The sequence below is a fragment of the Tiliqua scincoides genome, chromosome 8, assembly GCF_035046505.1.
Source record: "Tiliqua scincoides isolate rTilSci1 chromosome 8, rTilSci1.hap2, whole genome shotgun sequence".
Classification (NCBI taxonomy): domain Eukaryota; kingdom Metazoa; phylum Chordata; class Lepidosauria; order Squamata; family Scincidae; genus Tiliqua; species Tiliqua scincoides.
The window spans coordinates 988,598-1,015,964 of NC_089828.1; the positions used below are offsets into that span (position 1 = coordinate 988,598).

The 27,367-nt window shown below is 42.5% G+C and overlaps 1 protein-coding gene across 1 annotated transcript in view; it reads right to left on the bottom strand.

Moving 5' to 3' along the window:
- Nucleotides 1–1,780: 1,780 nt before the first annotated feature.
- ABHD2 (abhydrolase domain containing 2, acylglycerol lipase) overlaps nt 1,781–27,367 on the bottom strand; it is a 50,196-nt gene continuing 24,609 nt past the window's right edge. The window contains exons 4-11 of the mRNA XM_066635794.1: nt 22,401–22,576; nt 21,152–21,316; nt 18,649–18,832; nt 17,185–17,277; nt 15,054–15,164; nt 12,593–12,662; nt 8,981–9,065; nt 1,781–8,538 (exon numbers count right to left, since the gene is read on the bottom strand). Of these exons, the coding sequence (XP_066491891.1) occupies nt 8,345–8,538; nt 8,981–9,065; nt 12,593–12,662; nt 15,054–15,164; nt 17,185–17,277; nt 18,649–18,832; nt 21,152–21,316; nt 22,401–22,576 (1,078 nt within the window). The 3' untranslated portion in view covers nt 1,781–8,344. The remainder of the gene's footprint in view (nt 8,539–8,980; nt 9,066–12,592; nt 12,663–15,053; nt 15,165–17,184; nt 17,278–18,648; nt 18,833–21,151; nt 21,317–22,400; nt 22,577–27,367) is intronic.

Below are 27,367 nucleotides of genomic sequence, written 5' to 3' on the forward strand. Positions count from 1 at the left end.
CCTCAGTTTTTAAAAAACTTGCACATATGCTTGCTTGATAGATTTATAGATACAACCCATGTTTGGGATCTATTTTCCCTCCTTGCTTGACAAAAGGCAACAGAAGGCAACTGGAAGGCAGGAGTGTTAGTCAAAGAAGCCGATTCTCTTCTTCACTCCATGCCTTGTTCCATGAAATTACATCTATAGCTGTCATCTCCACCTCTCTGCCATTCCTATCTTCAACCTAAATACTAGGTCTGTTTGATTTGCAAAGCAAACCAGCAGGGGTCCTCTCTGAAAGGGAAAGGACTGGAGGAGGCCTACAAGAGGCACATTCATTGGACCACTGGCTTAGACTCAAGCCAAACAGGATGTCAACTCTGAAGCTGCAGAGAGGCTGGGGCCTTGTGAATGGAGCAAGATGGGGCCAAGTTCAGCCACCCACATCAACAGTGCCAATTCACTCTACCCAGACATGAGCGCTCAACTGGAGCAAAGAATGTGAACAGGATCAGGTGTTCCTCTGTGATGAATTCACCCACATTAAGTCAAAAGTAAATTCTTGAATTAAGTGTATCTCAAAAATTGAAAGCAGATTCTGCTCTCTTCAGTTTGCATCCCACAGACAAAGCCAGAATCTCTTACCCAAACACAGAAAGCTAATGTCACAGAAAGTTCTAGCTTCACCTTTTCATGCAGCTTTTCTAAGGACAGGACAGCTTACAGTTACTTGCAGTCCTAAAATGACAACAGTCCAGCAAGAACTGAACAATGAGATTCTGCTGCTCAACTCCCAGGTTGTAAAAGTTTTGTGAGTTGCAATACGGAAAACATTGCGTTGATTGGTTCAAATCCTTCATGTTCCTTCAAATCCCACATGGAATAGCAGGGTTTGGGCATATCCTTATGCCTAAACAGAACTAGCTTTAATATTTGACCATCCCACATTCATTGTTTCCCCACCATTTTTACTGCAAGCCCCTTCAGAACAGAGATCTGTTGCTTATGTTAACACAAAGGAGAGGGTGTGATAGAATTAAGAAATTGGCAACTAGAAGCCAGCAGTCCAAGATTTGGCCAGTTTTCATATTCATTCATTCGAGCTTTACATGCCTCTGCCTGTTCTCTCTTCTAGGTTTCACTCCCCTCAAAGGCCTGATTTTTCCAAGCAATCCTCTTTTAGGGTCACCCTGATACTCTGGTCAACTGTTTTCTCAGCTCCTTCTTCCCTTCCTAGACTGCGCTTGGTCTTGTGTTGCTTAGGCACATCTGCCTGCCCAAGTACTTCTCTCTAGGTTCAAAGTAGCTCAGTCCAGCCTTTTTGACATAGGCAGGCAGTTGCACTACAATATGACTGGCCAATCACTATTTCAACCTAACCTACTTCACAGGGTTGTAGTAAGGACTAATGGGGTGGGGAGGAAGAAGCCAAATGCACCCTTCCTTCAAGACTGTCGTAATAAAAAATGTAGATGTTTTAGCTCTCCAATATAACCAAGTTTGCCAAACAGTGCCAATCAAACCAGTCATCTCAGGTAGCAGACTGGGGGTGGTGGGGGTACCCAAATCTGTCCATCTACTTACCTCCACTGCTCTTCCTACTGCTCTTTCTTTCTACTCCCTCCTTCTACTCCCAGAACACAACAAGTTGCCATATACAGAACTGGTCAAGAGTGCGTTTTTAAAAAAGGAATTTGGTCAGAAAATATGTTTAGTGAGAAACTGCCATGATCTCCATACTTGGTATTAATTACTTCTATTTTAAGCCAGCAAAAATAAGTGACAATCAACACACTCATTCTGAACTCAGTTAAGTTCTTTATTTTTTTAAGCAAAGAAATTCCATTGAATCAAAGATAACAAAATTACTCTGTTTTGCAATGACCTCTGTTTATCACACACAGAACAAGAAAAAAAACAAAACAGGGCACGCTTTTATAACTTTTTAAACATTAGCAGATTTAGAAAAATTGCATTGCTAGTTGCAAATCTTCATCCCAACAGCAACCAGCTCCTGAGGGTTCAAACAAAGGAACCAGTGGCTATAAGAGTCACTTACACACATGAAACCGTTTCAGGGCAGCATTTTTGGTTCCAAAGGTATCAGGAATGTGGAAGTGATGGTTTCCAAAATGTCTATTTGGAAGCAAAAATTGCCAAAAAATAAAACTGAGGTGCAAGAGACTTGCTTTAAAACACACAAAAAACCCACACTCAACTCACTCCAATAAGGCAGCTGCAGTGACAGAAACCAAAGAGTGCACAGGTCCAGGTCTGGCTTCCTGAGGTGTTGGGATATACCTCTGCTTGAGGATGCTCAGCAGAAAAAGAGATATTTCTCTCTGAAGTTGTGCTTTCTTAAAGTCAGGAGAAACACTGCCCTGAACTGAGTTATGGATTCATTACTGAACGCAAAGTGGTTCAAAACAGCTATGAGGGAACCAGGCTGCAGGAACAGATTCATGTGGGTTAAACTTCACACTGATAAAAATCTCAATGGCAGATTTAAGTTTTTGGGATTCCCAGTTTACAAGAGCCACTTGACAGGCAATGCTTTACAGTCCTGGTCACTTCGATATGAAAAGCAACTGCTGATTTTTGTGACAAGGCTGTTTAGGCAAGCAGTATGTGTGAAAAAACCTTGCTAGCAGTAAACACATATTTACACTGAATGATATGAGCTTCATCTCAGGAATTCTGAGACAACAGATTGCTCCACTAGAACTAACCAAACAGCTGGGTGCTCATGTAATTAGGGCTAAAAGAAAGTTTCCTGCACAGAGAAAGTAGGGTTGGTAGGCATTGGTGGCAAGTAAGGGGGACAGGGAGGGAGAATGTTGCCAATTCTCAGTTCCAGCTTAGTAAATGCTGCCCTTTCATGGTTGTGCCCTTTTGATATAACCAGCAAAAAGAAGTGCTTAAATGAGATACAGTACAGTTCTTGATAAAGACAGATTTCCCACCACAGTTCCACCCAGAGGATTTCATCTCACTTTGTCATGCAGCCACACCAAAGACCCCTCAAGGCAAAAGCAGACTTAATTAAAATAACTCCAGACAAGAACAAGTATCGATAGTGCAATAGGATGAATGAAAATAAAAAGGCCACAGACTCCAGAAGCCTAGGACGACACCCCTAATTTCAGTCAGAGCCCTTGTTCTCCAAAATAAGCATGTAACTCATTTCTAAAACTGTCAGGCCAACAGTAGTATGCCTTTTGCCCTAATTAATGCAATAAGGGCGCAATCCTAACCAACTTTCCAGCACTGACATAGCTGTGCCAATGTGGCGTGCATTGCATCCTGCAGTGGGGAGGCAGTCAAGGGGGCCTCCTCAAAGTAAGAGCATGTTTGCTGCCTTACCTTGGGGCTGCACTGCGGCTAGGTCAGTGCTGGAAAGTTAGTTAGGATTGCGCCCTTAAGGATATAAATAAGATTAAATTTATGTCACTGTGGTAAGTGCATTTGGTGTGTCACCAAAACCATTGCATGGCACAAACTAAAGGTAGAACCATCAATGAAATAGGGAAGGAGCGCAAGAGGTGCCATCTGAATACTTGCAACCTTTTTTGCCTTTTTTTCACCATGATAACTCTCATGCTAATATCCAGAAGTTTCATTCTGGCAACAAACTTAAAAGCAGGTCAGCAATAACTAAGGCTTACAACATTAAAATCTGACAATTCCCAGAGAAATCACTCACCATAATCTGCATGTATATGGGGAAAATATGTAACTAGACAAGATATATTAGTATGATTTCCCCAAGTGAAATTTTTTTTATTTTTTATTTTAAGTAAACACAGCTTTTTACTGTGACCCTGGGATGAAAAAGAAGTTGCTATCTGGTCACATAAACCTTGGAATATAAACCAAAGTTAATTTTAAGGGATCCAATCCTGAGGTTTCTTTGAAAATCAATGCATACTCAGGATCCAGACATTTCATTCACATTAACAAGCTGGCAAGATGTTAACTCCAAGTCGGACTTAGAGATAGCAGAACTACAGTTTACAAAGTACTGCAAAAGTCAGTTTACAGACACCCAATAAAGGCTACTTTAAATCACTCAAAGTGGCCACAGTTAGCATTTGGACAGGGCATTGGAACAGAACAGCTAACCACATGGACAAGAAGTTATTTTCATCACAGTATTCACAAAAATAAAAAGAAGTTTGCTTGACTTTCCCCCCTTCCACCATACCATATACCCATAGCAAGCAAAGTAACTCCTAACCAATGTAGTTTCTCAAGACAGATGTGCTAGACCAGAGCACTCCAAACATCAGCCCATGGGCCAGATCTGGTGCCCTACCTTTTCCCTCCCTCACATGAACAGAGCTTACCATTCTGCAAGTGAAGCTACCATTGTCACAGCTGATCTCCCACCATGCTCACTACACCCCATGGCTTCCATTCTGCTGCCCCAGCAGACTCTGCACCTGGCAGACATGGTGGGAGAGAGCAAACACGTGGGGAGATCAGCAGCGACAATGGCAGCTTCCCCAGTGCAACAATAAGGTCCAGGGAGGTTGCTTGCAGAGCACAGAGGTCTCCAGTTTGCAGACCACCGTGCTAGGCAAAGGTCTGATATACTGTACTGATAAAAGTAGGGATGAAAAGTTTCCAAGGCTATAGTTTTCTTCTGGTTGCTAAATGCAACTAGAAAATCTCCTCAAACTACGTATATTTAAGCAAGGAGTGAGGACAGGCAGGTACAATTCTAGTTTTTGAAGATGCACAGCTGTTAACACCCTAATAGGGAAATACTAAACAAACATTTAGTGCAATGTAGGTTTTCAATGGAAGTTTGTGCAGCTGCTCCCCATTGGTGAAGCTCTCATTCATTCTTCCAGACCCTCACTTAAGCCACTGAACTTGTTTATTTCACTGACAGGGCAGGAAAGAATATTAAATTTGTGACATGAGAATACATACATTCCTCTGACTGATCATGTTAGTGAAATTTGGACTGCTCCTGTACAGCTCCAGATTTGAGGGGTGCGAAAGAAGTCGCATGTTATGGAACAAACAACAAAACACTGTGTTTTTGATAAATGATGCATGTTCTCCCAGTTCATGCTTAATCCTAGACTACCATTTCTCCTTGAAAAGGCTACAATATATAGGCGCATGGCAATGTAATCCCTGAGTAGAGAAGCTGATCAATGCCTAATATGAATGTCAAGTGCCATTAAAAGTAGACATGATCCCCTTTTCCCCATTCACACTCTCACAAAGCCAGACTGCAGCTGCTGTGCCCTCCCACCTTTAGAAGAAAAAAAAGTTCTTATTTGCAAGGGATTAGTGGCGATTCTTAGGCTAGTTTGCTTGGTTTTTAAAAATTCAAATTTTCCCCCCTGAATAAGAATGGTTAATAGTATTTTCTTTTGTGAAAAAATTTGTTTCATAGTACCTACTCTCTAAAGAGCAGAGTTGAGAGAAAGATGGCTCTCTGTAGCAAGTCTAGAGGAAATATTTTTCCTAGCTGGTTCGAAGTCAGCAAAATGACAGTTCACTAAGAGGGCAAACTAAATACATTAAGGATTCAGTCCTATAATCACCTGCACCAGCAGTACACATACTGCCGTTTCTGGGGGTCGCAACCATGCCATAAAGCATATTTGCAGCACCCAGCGAGGAGGGAGCGCTGGCACTGGGCCAGCATCAGGTAGACATCATGGAGGAGCCACTGATGGTAAGTATCACTGCCAGGTGGTGAGGCTTCCGGGGGGGGGGGGGAAGACAGAACTGGGCAGGGGAGGGGAGGATCAGGGCTGAGAGGGGGGCCAAGACAGCAGCAGAGTCTGCCACCATATCCTAATCCCCCTCCCTTGACAGGCAGCCTGACACAGGCCTCCTTAAGTCTGCACCCGCTCAACAGTGGGCACAGATCCAAGGAGATACATTGGAGTCATAGTGTCATTACCCAGAGTAAGAGAGTAAATGCTCTCCTTCCTTGAGGAGACCTCTGTTGGCTGCCCTGGCTCAACAGGATATAGCGGTGGCCATTTCGGCACCACTGTAGCCTACAGTGCCAGGGCAGATAGGATTGGGTTGTAAGACACTGATGCGAGTCAACTGCAGACCTTCCTATAGTATGCCTTCTAAAATTTAAATCCACTGAGGGATTAATGAGCTACAACACTTACTATTTCCTAAGCTGGAGCTGCTTGAATTTAAATGCCTGCATTCATTTCTACTCAAATACAGGAGAGATTCCAGGTATTGCTCTATACTACTTATGGAACTATTTCAGCTGCAAGTTTTAATATCTCACGTTTATAAATACAAAATCCAGAATAGATCAGGAACTGTCAAAAAGTTGACATACAGGACAACAGGCTAGGCGTACTTTTTGTTTGTTTGCTGTACTAGTAAAGCCATAAGCAAGTTGGCCAAACAGAGCCATCATCTGACTTAGTCATTTCTTCCTTCTGTCTGAGGGAGTAACAGAATCTGAATTTTCTCACTGAAAAGACAGCGTTCGAGTTATACTGTTTGAACAAGCCAAGGTTACTTTACTAAGGCAAACTGAAGAAGTTTGAGTCCTAGTGTGAGAAATGCACTCTGCTACAGTAGCCAATTATTGCTCAATTAAAAAAAACAAAAACTACTAGCACACATACCCCTAGACATACACACAGCACCCCTCTTATGCCTCTCTGAATGTCACTAGCTGGCCCAGGAACTGCACTGTACAACATTTAAAAAGAAAAAAAACCATCCCACACACACACACACCCACACACACCATAATCAAAGTGCCTTGGGAAAAAAAAAGTAATTTGAAAACATAAAGTGCTACTTGATACAATTACAATGCAAGAAACTGCTGGAGAACAAAGGTGAAAGGGGGCCACAAGGATGGAACAGTGAGCTGACAATACCAAAACAAGAAGTGAAGGTGAGGCAGTCTGATCACAAAGCCCACTGTCCTTATGCCCTCTAATTCGTGCTTTCCCCCCTTTCAATGGATGAGATTTTTCTTCTAGACACTGTGGTGGTGGGGGGGGGGGAGAGTCTCCACTTAGTGACAGTCTCTTTGCTATGCTACTCCTCCATCTCTTCCTAATGCAATGATTACCAATTTTCTGGTGCTGAAAGACTTTTTTTACGAGGAGCACACCAATGCCCCTAAGGATTCATAATTAGAAATTCAGAGGCTTAGACACCCTGTTCTCAGTTCTGCTAAGTCATCCTGGGGGTTGTAGCCATTCAATGCTTTAGAAATTTGGGGAAAGTTTTTGATGTGACATCCTGACATACACAAGAACTGAGTGAGACCAAAAAAGAAAATGCCCAAAACGCATGGTAAAATATTTTCCCCATCCTTACACAAAGTTCCTAAGAGCATACATATAGATTAGCTATGAAGCACTCTAAATGGGGGGGGGGGCTGGGAGAGGGGAAAAACAAATGACCCCACAGGCTGATAGTAACTGGCTTCCATTCAGAGACCCCATTAAAAGGCCTGGGTTAAGAGAACACCTGAACCTGGCGTCAAAATAAAAATTCTTTACATTAGAAAAGGCATGTATCACAAGGCTTCTTGTTTAGTCTTGAAAATAGTCAACACTGCAGAGAATCTACTGGATTGATCAATCCAGAAACCACCTGTACATGAAGTCTCAACAAAAAGCAACATTTAATTGAATGCACCCCACTGTCATTCCAGAGTTCTCATGTACCTGAAGTGCTGACAGAACATTAAAGATTTTCAAAAGGAATCTAAACTGGATAAGTGCATTGATCAGAAAGGGCAAGCCTGCATCCTGCCCGATCTCGTGAAGAGACGCGATTCTGGAAAGTCAAATCCTATGTCTTCCCCTTTGCTTTGTGGGCAGCAATACTGAGGACTTGCACAAGCAGACTGCTGGCTTCTTCTACAGATTGATATAAACTTCTCCCCCTGCTGGGAGCAGACAGGAAAAATACAACCACAAAGAGGTTAACTTCTAAGTCATTCACTGACAATCTGAAAAACCAGAAGAGCTTTTCTGATCAGTGAAAGTGGGAGCAAGATGGTCAAGACTACTGGAATGTCTTGCTACATTGAAAAATACTCTGCTCCTGTGCTGATTTCTGGATCTTGAAGCCAGCTACAGAAAGCAGCCTGCCAACACAGTGGTGTAGGCACTCTCTCTTCAAATGTAAGAGAGCGTGCACTGCAAACAATCTGACATACTCCAACTTGCTCAAAACTAGGCACTAGCCCCTCTGCTGTACCTCTGCTTTGGCATGAAACACTGTTCAGACTCCCAAGTTCTAGATGTTCAGGCCTAGGAAAGCAGAGAGAAGAGGTGAAGAGTTCCAGAAGATGGGGAGAAGGTGAAACAACCTGAAGAGTTTTTGGAACTGTTTATTCTTGGCCAGAGGATTGTTCTGCATCAGAGCATTGAGATTTATTCTTCTCCCACTGACAGACTGCACTGGCATACTGCACCACGAGCTTATCCATCCAGGTGAGGGGCTCAGGAAAGAGTACTGCACCCTCAAAAAAGCCTAGGTGACCTCCATGCAATGGCAAAACAAACATGACGTTCTCCCGTTTTTCTGCAAGAGCAAAAAGCAATGTTTAGAATCCGACTTGAAGAATTTGACACCTTACCAGAATATGGTAACTTCATGCAAAGATGACATGGGACCCCAGATTTAAGGAAGATCTACACTTAAATTTACACACTCTTGACTGGGACACATACCAGAGAAAATGCTTATTGTCATCTGCGGACATGAAATACATGGTGCCTGCCTTGTGTCCTGACTTTCAGGAGCAGCAGTTGTAAGTGGCTAGCATAGATTTGGCCAATATCCACAAAGTGGTTCGCTCAAGACTAATTTTTAGGCTATTACAGCATATTATTACTCTGTAAGCTGCTTAGAATTCAGAGTATTCCTTCACCAGGGCCTAAAGGAAATACAGTCAGTCAAAGATATACCAGGTCTTGTGTATTTTTGGTACAGAAAGAACCTGTTTACTGAAGTTTTAACTCACCTGAAAGGGCTCTTGGGATTGATAAGAGACTATCGTGCACTAAAGGATCGTCAGCAGCATTAACCAGCAAGAGTGGGACATAAATCTGCACGACAAAGGAAGAAGTAGACTCAAGTTAATTACGGGTTCATGTTTGGAACATGGTTTTCTCAACAGGATGAGGCATCCACTCATGACTCACCTAACACATTAGGACAATTACTGTCTCAACAACACATGTTTAAAACTATGGGGAAAGTTGACTGGAGCATCCTAAGACAGCCATGATCCAGAGAACATTGTTAAGAAGGCATTCCAGTTAAGACAATGGACTAACTAGAAGTGTGTTTATGTTCAACAACCTCCCCCATATTTTAGCTGACTTTTGTATGCCAAGAAGTACAGAAATCATTGTAGCTAGACATAGGGATGACACCATTGACAGTTGCACGAGTTCTGTATGCAACAGGTGGCCTTTACTAATATGGAATGAGCACTGTTGGAACAACCAGGAATTCAGTTAGGGGCAGTAGACAAGAATGGCTTTTAACAGACTGTTCTACCATTCAACACAAGATAAATGCTCGTCAGAATCAATGCAAGTGAATCCTGTCACAGAATAGTGATATTTTCCATAAATATTGCCAAACATCATTTCTTCTACACACCACTGAATGTGTGTAGCAGAAACCAATTTGTAGATATATCTTGCTTTAAAAAAAGAAGTCTCATCTACCATCTACAGCTACTACAAACTCAAGGATGTGACTTGCAAAACTAGCTAACAGGACTGAAAATTTTCTTGTGACAGCCTAATGCAGTCCAGACCCAAAAGCAGTGTATTCTGAGGAGCCTCTAATCCTATGCAACCTATTTCACATACGCTTTACAGAAGCTGGTCTATGAACGAAGTCCCAATGACAGTCAAGACATGGACTGCACATAAGAAATGCCAACCATTTTATCTTCAAATTTCCACCAGATTACTTAGTAGTACAAGAGCCCAATCCTATGCATGTCTACATAAGAACAGCCCCACTGGATCAGGCCATAGGCCCATCTAGTCCAGCTTCCTGTATCTCACAGCGGCCCACCAAATGCCCCAGGGAGCACACCAGATAACAAGAGACCTCATCCTGGTGCCCTCCCCTGCATCTGGCATTCTGACATAACCCATTTCTAAAATCAGGAGGTTGCGCATACACATCATGGCTTGTACCCCATAATGGATTTTTCCTCCAGAAACTTGTCCAATCCCCTTTTAAAGGCGTCTAGGCTAGACGCCGTCACCACATCCTGTGGCAAGGAGTTCCACAGACCGACCACACGCTGAGTAAAGAAATATTTTCTTTTGTCTGTCCTAACCCGCCCAACACTCAATTTGAGTGGATGTCCCCTGGTTCTGGTATTATGTGAGAGTGTAAAGAGCATCTCCCTATCCACTCTGTCCATCCCCTGCATAATTTTGTATGTCTCAATCATGTCCCCCCTCAAGCGTCTCTTTTCTAGGCTGAAGAGGCCCAAACGCCGTAGCCTTTCCTCATAAGGAAGGTGCCCCAGCCCCGTAATCATCTTAGTCGCTCTCTTTTGCACCTTTTCCATTTCCACTATGTCTTTTTTGAGATGCGGCGACCAGAACTGGACACAATACTCCAGGTGTGGCCTTACCATAGATTTCTACAACGGCATTATAATACTAGCTGTTTTGTTCTCAATACCCTTCCTAATGATCCCAAGCATAGAATTGGCCTTCTTCACTGCCGCCGCACATTGGGTCGACACTTTCATCGACCTGTCCACCACCACCCCAAGATCTCTCTCCTGATCTGTCACAGACAGCTCAGAACCCATCAGCCTATATCTAAAGTTTTGATTTTTTGCCCCAATGTGCATGACTTTACACTTACTGACATTGAAGCGCATCTGCCATTTTGCTGCCCATTCTGCCAGTCTGGAGAGATCCTTCTGGAGCTCCTCACAATCACTTCTGGTCTTTACCACTCGGAAAAGTTTGGTGTCGTCTGCAAACTTAGCCACTTCACTGCTCAACCCTGTCTAAGCACCGGTCCCAGGACAGATCCTTGGGGCACACCGCTTTTCACCTCTCTCCATTGTGAAAATTGCCCATTGACACCCACTCTCTGCTTCCTGGCCTCCAACCAGTTCTCAATCCACGAGAGGACCTGTCCTCTAATTCCCTGACCGTGGAGTTTTTTCAGTAGCCTTTGGTGAGGGACCGTGTCAAATGCCTTCTGAAAGTCCAGATATATAATGTCCACGGGTTCTCCCGCATCCACATGCCTGTTGACCTTTTCAAAGAATTCTAAAAGGTTCGTGAGGCAAGACTTACCCTTACAGAAGCCATGCTGACTCTCCCTCAGCAAGGCCTGTTCGTCTATGTGTTTTGAGATACTATCTTTGATGAGGCATTCCACCATCTTACCCGGTATGGATGTTAGGCTGACCGGCCTATAGTTTCCCGGGTCCCCCCTCTTTCCCTTTTTAAAAATAGGCATGACATTTGCTATCCTCCAATCTTCTGGCACTGTGGCCGTTTTGAGGGACAAGTTGCATACCTTAGTCAAGAGATCTGCAACTTCATTCTTCAATTCCTTAATAACCCTTGGGTGGATGCCATCAGGGCCCGGTGACTTATTGATCTTTAATTTATCAATGAGGTCTGAAACATCTTCTCTTTTAACCTCTATCTGACTTAACTCCTCGGTCAGGAGGGGCCGTTCGGGCAGTGGTATCTGCCCAAGGTCTTCTGCCGTGAAGACAGATGCAAAGAACTCATTTAATTTCTCTGCCATCTCTAAGTCTCCTTTTATCTCCCCTTTCCCTCCCTCACCATCCAGAGGGCCAACCGCTTCTCTGGCGGGTTTCCTGCTTCTAACATATTTGAAGAAGCTTTTATTATTCCCCTTAATGTTGCTGGCCATGCGTTCCTCATAGTCTTGCTTGGCCTCCAGTATCACCTTCTTACATTTCTTTTGCCACAGTTTATGTTCCTTTTTATTCTCTTCATTAGGGCAAGACTTCCATTTACGGAAGGAAGCTTCCTTGCCCTTCACAGCCTCTCTAATTTGGCTGGTTAGCCATGCGGGCACCCTCCTGGATTTAGTGGAACCCTTCTTTCTTTGCGGTATACACCTCTGCTGTCTACTCAGAAGTAAATACCATTATAGTCAATGGTGCTTACTCCTAACTGTGGATATGATTGCAGCCTAAGGGCGCAATCCTAACCAACTTTCCAACACTGAGGTAAGGGAACAAACATTGCTTTACCTTGAGGAAGTCTCTGACTGCCCCCCAACTGTACGATGCAGCACATGCTCCACTGGTACAGCTATGCCATATTAGAAAATTGGTTAGGATTGTGCCCCAAGACATTTAGTAGAATATTTGCGAGACATTTACAACTGTTACCCTTTTCTTGATTACAATACATAAAACCTACTTACTTGAATAATTTATGTACACCTAATTCAGAAATGATTACCTCAAGACACCAGATTCTCTCAGGAATCCCAAATCTGAAACGCATACTACTGAAGCACATATTAAGATGCCAATACATGTTTCCATCTGAGTGCAGATGACCAAAGTAACATGTTTATTGCAGTAACTCACCCTGTGCAAGAAATGCAAGCAGCTCTCTTGTTCGTAGTATTCCTTTAAGGAGCTGTAGCCATGGAATTTCCTGAGACACAGAAAAGAGAACTTACTTGAGAGTTTGTCTTGCTATTAGACTCACATGCTGTATCCATCCAATTCCCACTACCAGAATTAGACTTCACCCAGATAAAACATTTGGAACGATTACTTCTATGCATTTTAAATTGAAGCCTGTTTTTGTATTCCTGTTCAATGAACCAAGAATACAGAGCTATTTATGAATTAATCTTAGCTGCCAAGTGCAGTATCTAAGTTTCACTTCAAAAGGACCAACTGTCCTGATGACAAAGAACAGCGTGGCTACTTCATCAATGGTTAGCTGAAAAAGAAAACTACACAAGGAAATATTAAGCCAGTTTGTGTTGTTAGCAGCATACATATGTAGTTTAACATGGGGGACATAGCCACATCTGATAGATTTGCAGCATCCTTTCCAAAGTTAGAGAAGTTAATCCTAGCTGCATATTAGCAGATTCTTTTTAGGTCCAACACATTTCTATTGGATTGCTAACAATGTTCCCTCTCATTTTTTCTTTGCTTCACTGAACCCTATGGTGGCTATGCAGCTGCAGCCATTCAGGAGCTCTCAGTCAAAAGAATGGGCTCCATAAGCTCCTGTAGTTAAGAAAAATGGCAGCGGCTTTTCTCAGTGGCCAGACAGAAATTTGATTGCTGCCACAGTGTCAGTCACGCAGGGCAGTGAGAGTCTGGAACATAGGTGGGCTAAAGAGTCATGATGCCATGCTATTGTGGAAGCTAGCAGATTTCAGACTGATCAAGAGCCAGCTGGGAAAGGAGCTCCATCCATGCCAAACCTGAGCTTGTCTGCAATTCCAGAAGGGTGGCAATGAAAGGCAGAAGCACCACTACTCAGACTCCCTTCCCCTGTAAGTGTGTGTGGAGGTGTAGTGCTTGCCACTGCTGCTCCTGTGCCTGTATCTTGATTCACTGCAGTGCTACTGGAAGCATATGGGCTTCTTTTAAATCTCTGGCACTTCTTTGGATTATCTCACTACCGCACAGCCCTCTTTGGCGCACCGCAATCTTTTTAAGCTGCAGAGGGCTTCCATTACAGCTGAGCAGCCGCACTGTCACACAGCTAACAAGGAAGGATGGTTGCTGAATATGCCTTGCTTCTGAGTTGTAAAAGGCAAGACTAAAGTAATCATTCAAGAGCTTCAACACTGCCCATTAAGGCTCCCTTCAGAAAATGCAGGACTAACTTCTCCTGTTTCTTCTAAGAACAAAAGGCTGCTATTTATTCGATTAATGCTGGTTAAAACTCTGGTGTTCATTTCCTTCAATTCAATTCCTTCCTCCATTCCTGAAACAGTATTTCTACTATCCTGTGCTTGTTTCAGAACAGGCCACTGCCATCAATTACTTGCCAACACCGAATTCCAACATACTCTGGGCAAGTAAAAATAAACAGAGTGACATAAACTTTTAGGGGGTGTGCTCACTTCTATTTTGGCTGTTTAGGGAGGCAAGTTTTTGGAAGGAAGAGCATAAACAGCAAACAAAGGAATCTTTGGAGGACAACAGATTTCCTGCCACATTGCTACAGAAAAGGTTTAATATAGTACGCAAATAAGGGAAACTATTCCTAGTCAAGGACTGCTATGTCTAATTTTCTACCAAAAACTACTGAAATAGATTCCATTTTGGCATGGGAAGACCTACCCTTGAGACTGGAAGAATGATGCTCCGCTATATAATACAATGTGTGGAAAGTGGTAAGTACTGATAAAGCAATCATAACTCTAAAAGCTATAACACATCACGTATGAAGAATCTGATGAAACTACAGATCTTCAATGCAGACATACTTTCTGTCCTATCTCCATCCTAACTGAAAGTTGTTGGCAACCTTTGGTCTCAGAAGACTATGGTATCGCACTCTGAATGGTGGTTCTGGAACAGCGTCTAGTGTGGCTGAAAATGCCAATTCGGTAGTGACAATCCCAACTGAAAGTACAGTACTTAAAACTGCCTAACATTTTTTGGGAGACAGGAGATAGCAACAAGGGATGTTCTTCCAAAACAGTTGGCACAACCTTCAGATGATTTAGTAGTCACCACCAGACAGAACAAAGACAGAAGTTAGATGGCAAAATTTCTATGAACGCACACTGAATCATCATCTCTAGACCACTGAAAAAGTCCTAAGAAAGATTTTAAGGAAACACAGTAGGATCTCCACAGCATAATCAGGACCAGTCTGCTCAGCACCAGCTTCCCAATTTTCATCAGTGAAGACACAGCTATTTAGAGCAAATTAGATTTATAAAAGGCCTCTCATGTGGAAAGCCAGATCTGTAAACAATGTGTAAACAAGATGATCGAGAAAATGGTCGAATTTATATGCATGTGGATGTTAACATTTACATTCAGGAGGGTCTACTTTCTGACATACCTCATGATGTTGTCATCAATCTGCATGAGAGATGTTGCAGTGTGAAGTCTGTTCAGATCTGTATCTACTAAATTATGGGGCTTCTTTGGGCTATCAGCAAACAAGGTGTGTCTGAAATACACAGAAAAAAAGAATTGCTTGTGTCCTGTTTTACATAAATAGCTGCTAGATTTACTGCCAACCCTATACTTCAAAAATTACTTTTCTATTGACCCAGAACTTTAAGATCCATGTCAATGGCACCTCTATATGCCTATTTCATGTCAATTTCCAGGAGTGCAATCCAGTCAAAGTGGAAGTCCATAAGATGTGTTAAGGTAATGGTTAGAGCACTGGCTTAAATGAGAGGGACCCAGGTTTAAATCTTCACTCAGCCATAAAGCTTGCTCAATGAACCCAAATCAGCAATTTATCTCTTAGCTTAAGGAAAAAGTAAAGTGGGGGCAGGAGAGAAATCATACAGCACCACGAATTCCTAGAATGTTGGAGAAAGATATAACTAACAAGAGCAACAGGTTTTAGTGGAAGACACTGAAGTCACTGGGACTTGAAGTACTTAATCTTGACTCAATCATACCTGAAATAGTTGTAGAAAATGTAATTTGGGAGTTTGACTTTAGAAGGTTTTAAGTGTCTCCAAAAGAAAGAATTTGAGAATGTAACTGTTTAAGAACACATTGGTTTACTGTGTTGAAAATTGACTCAAAGGAAGTCACAGAGGACATGGCTGTTGAAATTTGCAAATGACTATGGCTTCAGACTATAAGAAGTCTGAGGCCTCAGGCTACAGATGTGTAGCTTTGGTAATTACACCAACAATCCTGGGTGTAGCTGCTCCATCTCCATCTGGTTCTCTTCATTTTAGTGAGGAATCATTAGGTCATCCAAATAAGCCATTTAGAAGGTTACTTCAGCACCAGCCTATTCACTGGGGATCTTTATCATAAGATATTTTAGATTCTGGAGAGATTACATGAGTGAGCCACAGCCCCAACAGCAAAAGATAAACAGAGCCCAGAACAAAATAAAAAAAAGCTGTAGACAGAGAAACATATTAATTTTTATTCTCCAGGGGTAACTGTAGAGCCAACTAAAGATTCTAACCATTACCTATGAGTAAGGGAGGAGAAAGATACATTTGGGAGTCTGCTCTACACACAAAAGATCTATTATGGAGATAAGGCTAACAAGTTGTCCTTTAAATTTGTACAAGGTTGCTCATGCTTACAGTTTAAGGTGCTTTCAATAGAAAGAGTATCTAACTTAATCTAACAAGATGTCAAAATATTCAATTATCCAGGATGTATTAAGAAAAGTCTTACAGCCCAATCCTAATCCATGCTGGAAAGGGGGGGGCCGTCTGGTCTGCCCCATATCCAACGCGGGGTTACAGCTAAATGTGGCTCATCCCTGGACAAGGGGAATTCCCAGTTAACGCTGCAGCAGCCCCAATGGGGCTACTCAGATATGCGCCACCTCAAGAGGTGGCGAAGATTCAAACAGCCTAGAGCTGCTCCAGGCTGCCTGCCACCAGGGTTAGGATCTGGCACAAGTGCTGGATCCTGGCTCCACCCCCACTCATCTGCTGCTTGCCCAAGGACCTGCCCACCATCTGTCCTCCCCCACCCCAAAATGCCTCCTTCCTGCCCTCCCTATGCGCCCCCCCAGCCCCTGTGCCGGCCTGACTCGGCCAGCACAGGCTTACCTTCCCACCAACCCAACGGGGCTTGGGTTGGCTTCACTCCTCCAGAGTCATCGCAGAAGTGCCTCATGGCACTTTCGCGACATTCTTTGGCCGGCATAAGGGACTTGCACTGGCCAAGGGCATCCTCTGGATTGTGCCCTTAGTGCTACAAATTTTTTTCCTTGCTCTCTTGGATAGGAAGCAATAGAGCAACTATAGTTACATTGTTTGCAGAGGCTACTTTAGAATTGTGTGAGACACCAGCTCTTTTGAGTTCATTCAATTTCCAATCTCAAGGAAAAACACCAATCAACTTCTTCAATAAGAAGTCAGAGTAAGGTTACTGTTACATATGCTTCTCTACTGGCTATCCAACCAGTGGAAAGTGAACAGCATGTAGTCACCTGACACCAAGGCCCATGTAGAATATATAGGGCAGATCTGTACCTGTGAGACAAAATTATTTTCTTCATGTTGTCTGCCATGAGAAAGTTGTAAAATCTCCTACACTGATCCCACTGCATGAAGGTTTCCTGGGCCCTAAAAAGAATGACCAAAAACCAGTTATTAAAGCAGGCCAAAACAATAAAGTGATTTATAAATAGATAACAGCATTTCATATTATTGATTTGAACTCTTCCAAGAGATGATCATGAATTACCAAAAACATAACAGGTATGGGTTTTGTACTGACTATCAAATGCACAGCAATGCCTGACTGAGATTTGCTATAAACAGATTCAGCCAGCAGGGGGAACAAAAGTAGCAAAAATTCCCAGATGGAACACAAGGCAAGAATAGATTTTCAAGAGACAAGAAACACTGAGGCAACAGAATACACAAACTCTATGCATACAAAATTTTGCACACCTTACCAACATCTACTTCCCTGTTACTAGTGACTCATGGACCTCCCAACTGAATGCAAACAAATACCAAACAGGTATCATAATCTTGCAGTGCTGTTTGTAGACAGTGGAAAGTGCCAGATTTACCACCCAGAAAGTATAATTGCCCTCGCACTTCCCTTAGTTCTCAGGTTCAAATTAATTTGATGGGGATGGGGGAGGGAGAGAAGGCATGCTATGTTATGCTTGTGTTGTTCCAATCTTTGATCTTCTCACTTTTGGTAATGATCTAATCCTGCCATAATGCTGCTGCAGCTGCACAGTCTTAAGCACTTGTTGTTCCAGGGCTGAATCAAGATGTGTTCTATGAATATGGGGGTTGACATTTTCTTAGCATAACAGTACAGCTAACACTTAGGTTCCCTTTTTCCAAACTTACATAGGACTTACATAGTAGTTACATGCATATATAAAATCCCTTGATTCTGGCCACTATTAGATTTTTAAATTAGGGTACAAATGCAGCTAGTTAACAGAGGTGGATTTTTAAAAAATGTTATTTGTATTTTCAGTATATGGAACTTCCAAATAAGCAAGCCTTATGAGCACACCCTAAATCTTGTTACAAGGAAGGCTTCTAGCATTAAAATGCATTTGCATAAGAGGGTGAAGTCTAGCACTACTTCCCTCCTTGTGGATTGTGGCTTTAATCCAGTTTAGATCATGCCTGGACTATAAAAAGCATAGTAGCCAAATCTTAGCACTAGAAGTTTGAATTAGGATTACAGCAAACATATGAGTTACTTAAGCAAGTCTTCAACACAGACCAGAAATCCCCCTCCCCCCAACAAATTTCCAACACTAGAAGAATAGGCGGACCAAGGGAAGGATTGGGCCTGGGAGAGGGCAAGGACAGTGGAGACAGAGCTAATCTCTCACAAACTACAGAGATCAATAAGATCAGCATACGGTTTGTGGAAACGACTTGTGCACCCTGCTCTTAAAGACACCAGTAAACATCATCTACCTCTTGCATAGGACTAAAGTCCAAAAGTAAGTTTACCTTAAAGCACTGTAGCCTTGACATACACTGATACAGCACAGCACATTCTCCTGGTTACCCTGGTTCTCTCCCAAATACTTGCACACTATATTTCCACCCAAGCTGAAGCCCACTACAACCAGCTGTGTGTGGGGATAGGTTTTCTTGATATAATTCACCATGGCTCCAAATTCCCAGGTGCAACCTGAAGGACAGTGAGAAGACCAAGCAATCCGTAAGTCACAGATTCATTAAAAGCCTCAAAACATTCTACCAGGGTCATCATACACATCTGCATTTTTGGTATACAGCATTAAATGCTGACACTCATATAAATTTTTTGAAGAACTTTTTACTGTCATATGAACTGAGATTCTAATGGCACAATTTTTAAACACTGGATCAAAGAGAATCTTTTAAATGCCCCACAAGCCATGTGACCTCAGCCAGAGGTTACAACTAAATAGTCCACATGGTTTCCCCCAACCCCCCAACTAAGAATGGGGTGGGGGGAATAAGTAGCTTGCATCACCATCCTTGTTTAGAGTGCAACATGAATAGAATGTTTTCTTAGTTGAGCACAGAAACATCCACGCACATTTTGTAAAGTTGATATGAGTTGCAGCCTTCCACTAATGGAAGTGTGTCAGACCAGTGGGAAAGCAATAGCAATTCTATCACTAATTTTGGAAAATATTCTGATCAAGTGTTTACACATACTGATTGGCTATGTAGCAAATGAAAATATTAGAAAGCAGGAGCAAGAACAGGGTGTGTCTTAATGCAACTTTTTTTTCTGACACAGTCCAACCACCCACCTACCCTCCTCAAGTATCTACTTTAGGGACAGTACATGAAACAGGGCTGTTTATGGCTACAGGTAAAATTTGCTAAACCTGGCGCACAAGGCAAAGCTATACAACTCTGCCATATCTTCAGAAAACCCCAGGAGACCTCAGCCAAGAGATGGCAACTCTGGCAGCCCTTGGGAATCCAAAGAATTACAGTCTCACACATTAGCATATCTGGTGTCAGACATCCAGAGCACAGCACAGCAGAGGGCACAGAGATCTTGGCAAGTCAGTGCTTGGTAAGCAGATTTCACATTGAGGAACTGACTGCAATTTCCTTTTTACCTCACATTCCCTTCACCAGATCCATTTTCAGAGCTTGAAGTTGCAACTTCCCTTTCCATCTTTTATTTTCCTCTGTCCTTACTGTCACTGTGAAGCAGCATGCTCTGCAACCTTGGATGCAGTGGTCACATTTGCTTTTCCATCTACCTTCTCTTCTGAAGGAGGCAAAAATGCCTAGTTTTGCACTAAGGCTTGTGAACTGTTCGCGGTCACATTTTTCTTCTAGGGAAGGATCTCTTTTCTATTAGAAGGATAGGGAGGCTGGGGTCATACCACATTCTCCATCAGTGGGCCAGGAAGGGAACTCTATGTGGAGTTGTGGCACCTTTCCACTGCCCTAAAAGTTCATGCTTCCATAAAGAAATATGTCTCACTGCTGTTGCTGAGGAGTTAAAACAAAGCAGGAAAGAGAGCAGCTGCATTGTACACTCTGGAAGATATGAAAACTCAGCCTGAGATTTTTTTTCCCCAAGCCTTGTTTACGAACATTATACAACTCCCCAAAGAAAGGGAGGTGGGGAGCAAAGAGTTGACAGTGGCAGTTTTGGGTTGCTTAATACCACTCCAGAATTGTCTCTCGAGACTGAAGACAACTGTGGCTATTAAAGAGCTGCCAGGCAAAAGGCCCCACTCTGGATAGTCTCATCACAAACAAGGCACAAGAACTGGCAAGAGCCAACAGGTTCACAACAGTTAAATGGCTTGTTTTCGGATACACATCAGCTTTGCACTCACCTGCTCCACAAAGGATTTGCAGTCATTATGACAAATTGTGGATCACTCAATTATATTGCAATATGATCCAAGCAAACAGAGCAGCTAAAAACAGAAATGTAAGGACTGCTAGGACTGCCCTTGCAACCATTTTTGTCCAAAGAGTTGCTCACCTCCTAGGAGAGTGCACTCAAACATGTTTCTTCTGCCCCATGATGACAGGACATTGCGATATGAGAATTGTCTAATCTGCTCATCAGATAGCATATTCTAACTATCATTGCAAGACATTACTCTTTCCCTACCACTTTTGCTTTCAAGCCAAATGACTGTGCAACAAGGCTTTCCAACATTCTAATAAAGAGAAACATTAAAAACCCTCTTGAACGCAAGATTTATAAATACATGGCACAAACAGCTGCTTCTGCTTTAGTAGTTAATACCTTTTTTGAAAGACTAATTTTTCTTATTGTAAACTGGAGAAATAAGTTGTTTGGCTTGGCTATTAATGGAGAGGGTCAATGTCTCTCATCGATCAAATTCTGAAGCTTCAGAAAGCACTGATTGGTTTATGATTCAACTCTAATACATGTCTTACTGTAGGAGAACTTTATTCAGCCCAATGACTTAAACACACACTGAAAGGGGAGAAAGAAGGAACAACAAATACTTACCATAAGTGAACATGCGTGGTGAAGTCAGCTCAATGTTTGGAAGGGCTCCAAGGTGATTTAACACAGCACATCGATAGCCATTCTTTTGGGCATAGTCAACAAAGGTGCGGATGTACTGCTTCTCGCTATGGTTGGCTATTCCAGGGCAGATAACCATTGTGATATCTTCCGTACAGTGAAAAAAGTTGGTGAGGAGAATTTAAGAGAAAGCAAAAAAGTACAGTAAGCTCTATCAGATACATCACTTGGGTTTGTTCTATCAGAAATTATTCTGACATACAGTATAAGGCATTTCAGATATGAAATGTTGACTTTCAAATCTTCACAAGTTTTATTTCCTCAGCTTGACTCAGACAATTTTTCACTACAGTGAGGCACCAACTGGTCTCCAAGGATAACCAAAAGAAGCACTTGATAAGAGGGTTTGACTTTGTCGTGTCAGATGGAGAAAATCAGGAACCTGTATGTATACATCTATCTGCAAAATATCTTTTTGAAATGGTCAGCTAAGCTTTTTCTGACAAACAAATCAGAGTTGTTAGGTAGCAAAAAAGTAACTACTGAAAATAATGCAACCTCAAAGTATCTAAAGAAGTCTTACAGTTCATTGAGTGAAGAAAAGGGGTGGTTGGCAAGTTGGAGCTAATCCTTGCACACTTGGCAAATAGGATATTCTGAAAGTATCTCAAATACTCTCAGATTGTAGCTATGACCTTGACCAAATTTCAACACTAGCACAATGAAGGCTCCCTTATGCCTAGCCCTTGGGAGGGCAGAACCAAGTCAATCAGGGTGATTCAATTCCAATACATTAACTTTTCTTCCTTTTCAAAAAGGAGGTTCCACATTTAATTAAGCCCTTGCACACAATGATGAAATCCTACATCCTAAACAGCTTGTTTAGAGACCTTAATCCTTAGCAGTATGTTCTTTATGGGTCACAGGAATAGCACTTCCTGCCCATTTCCCAACATGGAAATCTAGACCATGAAGCACTACATCTTAACAGTTGGATTTAAAAATATATATGTTTCTGCACACAGTTCATAGTAGTACCAGCTCCCGAAGTAAACAGGCTGGTCATGAACAGAACCATTAAACTTGGTCCACAATTATGAAATCAGTGGCACCCTGGACTGCCTGTGGTAGTTGAGTTAGCTAGCCTGCGAGCTAGCAGTATAGTTTTCCCCAGATATTTGCTCAAGCCTCTTGTCAGAAAGAGCTATAACCATATAACTGTTTGTCTAACCTCCAACACAGTGGTCAGTCAGTGCTTCAAAGAGGTCAAAAGTTGCTGTTGCCCCGTCTGGCATTGTGAGGTACTTGCGAAGTCCGTAAGGATGTGGCGAACTTACTCTCCCCATTTTTCCATAAAGGGCAGTCTGGATGTGTCCACTCTTTCCCCAGATCAGAGGCGGAATGTACCTATAAAAACACGAACCAACCAATGTAATTGCTTAACACATTAAAGGTTTAAATGTTCTGGTGTTTTCGATTGCTTGTTGACTCTTTATGTAATTTTTAAACTGTGCAAGCTGCTTCAGAGTCCCTATCAGCTGAAAAAGAAGGGAAGAATTCTAAAATAAAACAAGACATAAGCTCTGTGTCAGTAACTGAAATATTTCACAGTGTTACCAAATAAGAGAATCGCTTATAAAAATGAGGAAATAAAATAAACTGCCCAATTTGTGCCAGATATGAACAGATTATAGATATCATAAAATGATCTGGACCACTGTCCTGTTGATCTTGCATAAAGTATGATTTGGTGATCTCTGAAAAACGCTCTAGAAGGCAGCTTCATTACAGGTAGGAATGCTTATAACAGCATTTCCTTTAAAGGGAGGAACATGCATCTGCACGCTATGCTTATCAGGAAAGTGGTACAGCCTGGTGCCAAAGCAGATGGCCTTTTATCTCCAATTTATTGCTCCGGGTGTAATAAAGAGGAAAATGGCCCGGTGGGGGGAGGACAGGAAGATGACGGTTTTATCTATTTTAGTAACACCAGCAGAGTTGGCAGGAATTAACTGACGAGAGACAAAAGCTGCACAGAAAGGGTCTTTTTAAAGGTCATATCAAGAAGCCTAGTACAAGACTCAAAAAGGAAGAATCCACCCTTAGTGCCAATACAGAAGTCATGAGAATTACTCAGTCACTGGGAGAAAAGGAGCCCTGGACACATAACTTAGTATGCTTCTCTGCTGAGAAATACTTATATCTCACTATGACACTAGGACTTCACTGAACCTGAGCCCCTACAGAAAACAGTACTGCAACTATATATATTACATACTATATTTGGCAAGAACAAATTATGAAGCGAATCACAAGATACTTTAACCCATATTAACTTGGCTGCTTTGAGAGCTACTATTTATCTACTTCATTTATACACCACCTTTCTTCCTGAAGGGACCCAGCTACTATACACCAGTTCGAGGGCTAGCATTTAACCCATAAAACAAAAATCCCCACAAAACCTGGTCAACTGATCAGACAGTAAGTATTTAAATTGAAGCATTCATTTCTTGAACTGTAGCAAAGAACAAAGATAATTATTTTCATTACAAAAATTACTGTGGCTCTATAGCACTTTAGAGTCTGGTCGCAATTACATCACATGCAGGTCCTACAAATTCAACAATCTAAATTGTTCATGCTTCCTTCTCCATCCTACTACTAGACAGACATGCCTGTGGTTATGGCATGCAGTTAATAGCAAAAAGCTGGAGTATGTGGTTCAACCAGGAGAGAAGAGGCCAAAGAACGCTGAAGAGCACTGCAGTTCAGGTTCCCACACCTATACCCCTAGGGCCCAGGGAGCATAGGGTGTTCATTTCCTGCCTATCAGAAGACATAATGATGCTGTAAGTAGCAGCCAACTATTCTTCTTGCAAGAGTTCATTATTCGCAAAACTTTTGCCTGTGGCCAAAAGACAGTCAGTCTGGAGTCTTGCCCCTCAACCCTATCCCTCATACCCTCTGTAATATTTGGTGTTGTCAAAATAATTATTCATACAGAGTTAACAGCCCCTTAGTAATTATCTAATTAGACATTAACACACCAACCCAGGAAGTACTAATCATTTCTGGAGCAGTTTGACTGTAGCCTTTTAATTTCCAGAATGTGTTTTCAGTAGTTAGCTACATTACGTTGGTGCACTGAAGGCACTTAAGAGTCCTGTGATTAACAATCCCAGAATATATACAGCAGTGCCTTGGCAGCATCTACAACAGTGATACAAATGATGAGTACATGATGTCGACTGCTTGAATGTGTGATACATAAAAAATGACACAGGCATTCAATTTCAGTTTCCAAATAATCTGCCACTTCCTACTCCAGTAAAAAGTGCTACATCCACCCATTCGTGCTCCTTATAGTCATATAATTCTTTACTATGTGAGCTGAGTAATAGGTAAAATATTTCAAATGACCTATCAATTGCAAAAATATATTGGTATTTATGTTCCAACTGCAGGTATATAAAACTGTTTTCAGTAGAGCTTTGAGACCTGTTCTTCAAGGGAGTTGTCAAAACACAGTTTAACATTAAAAAACGTCTGAAAGATGTTACCAGTAGCCAAATAGGTAAGTGATAAAAACTCAACCAATAATAGTTCCTCAAGTTTCAATGGCTACTAACAGTAAGTTTGATACTGTGTTGCTTCCAAATGAGTTTACACAGACAAGGAAAAAAAATTGATGCTTTTATTAAATTGAACTAGGGGGAAAAGGTGCAGCTTTTAAAGAAACAAGACAAAAGCTTCCTATACAATTTATTCAGAAGGAAAAATCTTAGGCTGTGATCCTATGCAAACTGACTTGGGAGTAAGCCCCACTGAACACAGTGAGACTGCCTTCTGAGTAAATATTTTTTTGTTGGCATCCTTCAGTCTCGGAAGACTATGGTATCACACTCTGAATAGTGTTGTGGAACAGAGTGTCCTCTCCAGTGCGCAAAGCCTGGGTAAAGTAGATATGGAGGATAAGACTGTTACCCATGCTGCAAATCCCCCCTCTCCATGTCGCTGAAATGGTCCAATGGAAAGGCAGAAGCCAATAGGGTTGGTTCCAGCGGCGTCACAGGAGTTGCCAGAACGTGACTGTGTTCAGCCATGAACTGCCTTAAGAACATAAGAACATAAGAACAGCCCCACTGGATCAGGCCATAGGCCCATCTAGTCCAGCTTCCTGTATCTCACAGCGGCCCACCAAATGCCCCAGGGAGCACACCAGATAACAAGAGACCTCATCCTGGTGCCCTCCCCTACATCTGGCATTCTGACTTAACCCATTCCTAAAATCAGGAGGTTGCACATACACATCATGGCTTGTACCCCATAATGGATTTTTCCTCCAGAAACTCGTCCAATCCCCTTTTAAAGGCGTCTAGGCTAGACGCCAGCACCACATCCTGTGGCAAGGAGTTCCACAGACCGACCACGCGCTGAGTAAAGAAATATTTTCTCTTGTCTGTCCTAACCCGCCCAACACTCAATTTTAGTGGATGTCCCCTGGTTCTGGTATTATGTGAGAGTGTAAAGAGCATCTCCCTATCCACTCTGTCCATCCCCTGCATAATTTTGTATGTCTCAATCATGTCCCCCCTCAAGCGTCTCTTTTCTAGGCTGAAGAGGCCCAAACGCCGTAGCCTTTCCTCATAAGGAAGGTGCCCCAGCCCCGTAATCATCTTAGTCGCTCTCTTTTGCACCTTTTCCATTTCCACTATGTCTTTTTTGAGATGCGGCGACCAGAACTGGACACAATACTCCAGGTGTGGCCTTACCATAGATTTGTACAACGGCATTATAATACTAACCGTTTTGTTCTCAATACCCTTCCTAATGATCCCAAGCATAGAATTGGCCTTCTTCACTGCTGCCGCACATTGGGTCGACACTTTCATCGACCTGTCCACCACCACCCCAAGATCTCTCTCCTGATCTGTCACAGACAGCTCAGAACCCATCAGCCTATATCTAAAGTTTTGATTTTTTGCCCCAATGTGCATGACTTTACACTTACTGACATTGAAGCGCATCTGCCATTTTGCTGCCCATTCTGCCAGTCTGGAGAGATCCTTCTGGAGCTCCTCACAATCACTTCTGGTCTTCACCACTCGGAAAAGTTTGGTGTCATCTGCAAACTTAGCCACTTCACTGCTCAACCCTGTCTCCAGGTCATTTATGAAGAGGTTGAAAAGCACCGGTCCCAGGACAGATCCTTGGGGCACACTGCTTTTCACCTCTCTCCATTGTGAAAATTGCCCATTGACACCCACTCTCTGCTTCCTGGCCTCCAACCAGTTCTCAATCCACGAGAGGACCTGTCCTCTAATTCCCTGACTGTGGAGTTTTTTCAGTAACCTTTGGTGAGGGACCGTGTCAAACGCCTTCTGAAAGTCCAGATATATAATGTCCACGGGTTCTCCTGCATCCACATGCCTGTTGACCTTTTCAAAGAATTCTATAAGGTTTGTGAGGCAAGACTTACCCTTACAGAAGCCATGCTGACTCTCCCTCAGCAAGGCCTGTTCGTCTATGTGTTTTGAGATCCTATCTTTGATGAGGCATTCCACCATCTTACCCGGTATAGATGTTAGGCTGACCGGCCTATAGTTTCCCGGGTCCCCCCTCTTTCCCTTTTTAAAAATAGGCGTGACATTTGCTATCCTCCAATCTTCTGGCACTGTGGCCGTTTTGAGGGACAAGTTGCATACCTTAGTCAAGAGATCTGCAACTTCATTCTTCAATTCCTTAATAACCCTTGGGTGGATGCCATCAGGGCCCGGTGACTTATTGATCTTTAATTTATCAATGAGGTCTGAAACATCTTCTCTTTTAACCTCTATCTGACTTAACTCCTCGGTTAGGAGGGGCCGTTCGGGCAGCGGTATCTGCCCGAGGTCTTCTGCCGTGAAGACAGATGCAAAGAACTCATTTAATTTCTCTGCCATCTCTAAGTCTCCTTTTATCTCCCCTTTCCCCCCCTCACCATCCAGAGGGCCAACCGCTTCTCTGGCGGGTTTCCTGCTTCTAACATATTTGAAGAAGCTTTTATTATTCCCCTTAATGTTGCTGGCCATGCGTTCCTCATAGTCTCGCTTGGCCTCCCCTATCACCTTCTTACATTTCTTTTGCCACAGTTTATGTTCCTTTTTATTCTCTTCATTAGGGCAAGACTTCCATTTACGGAAGGAAGCTTCCTTG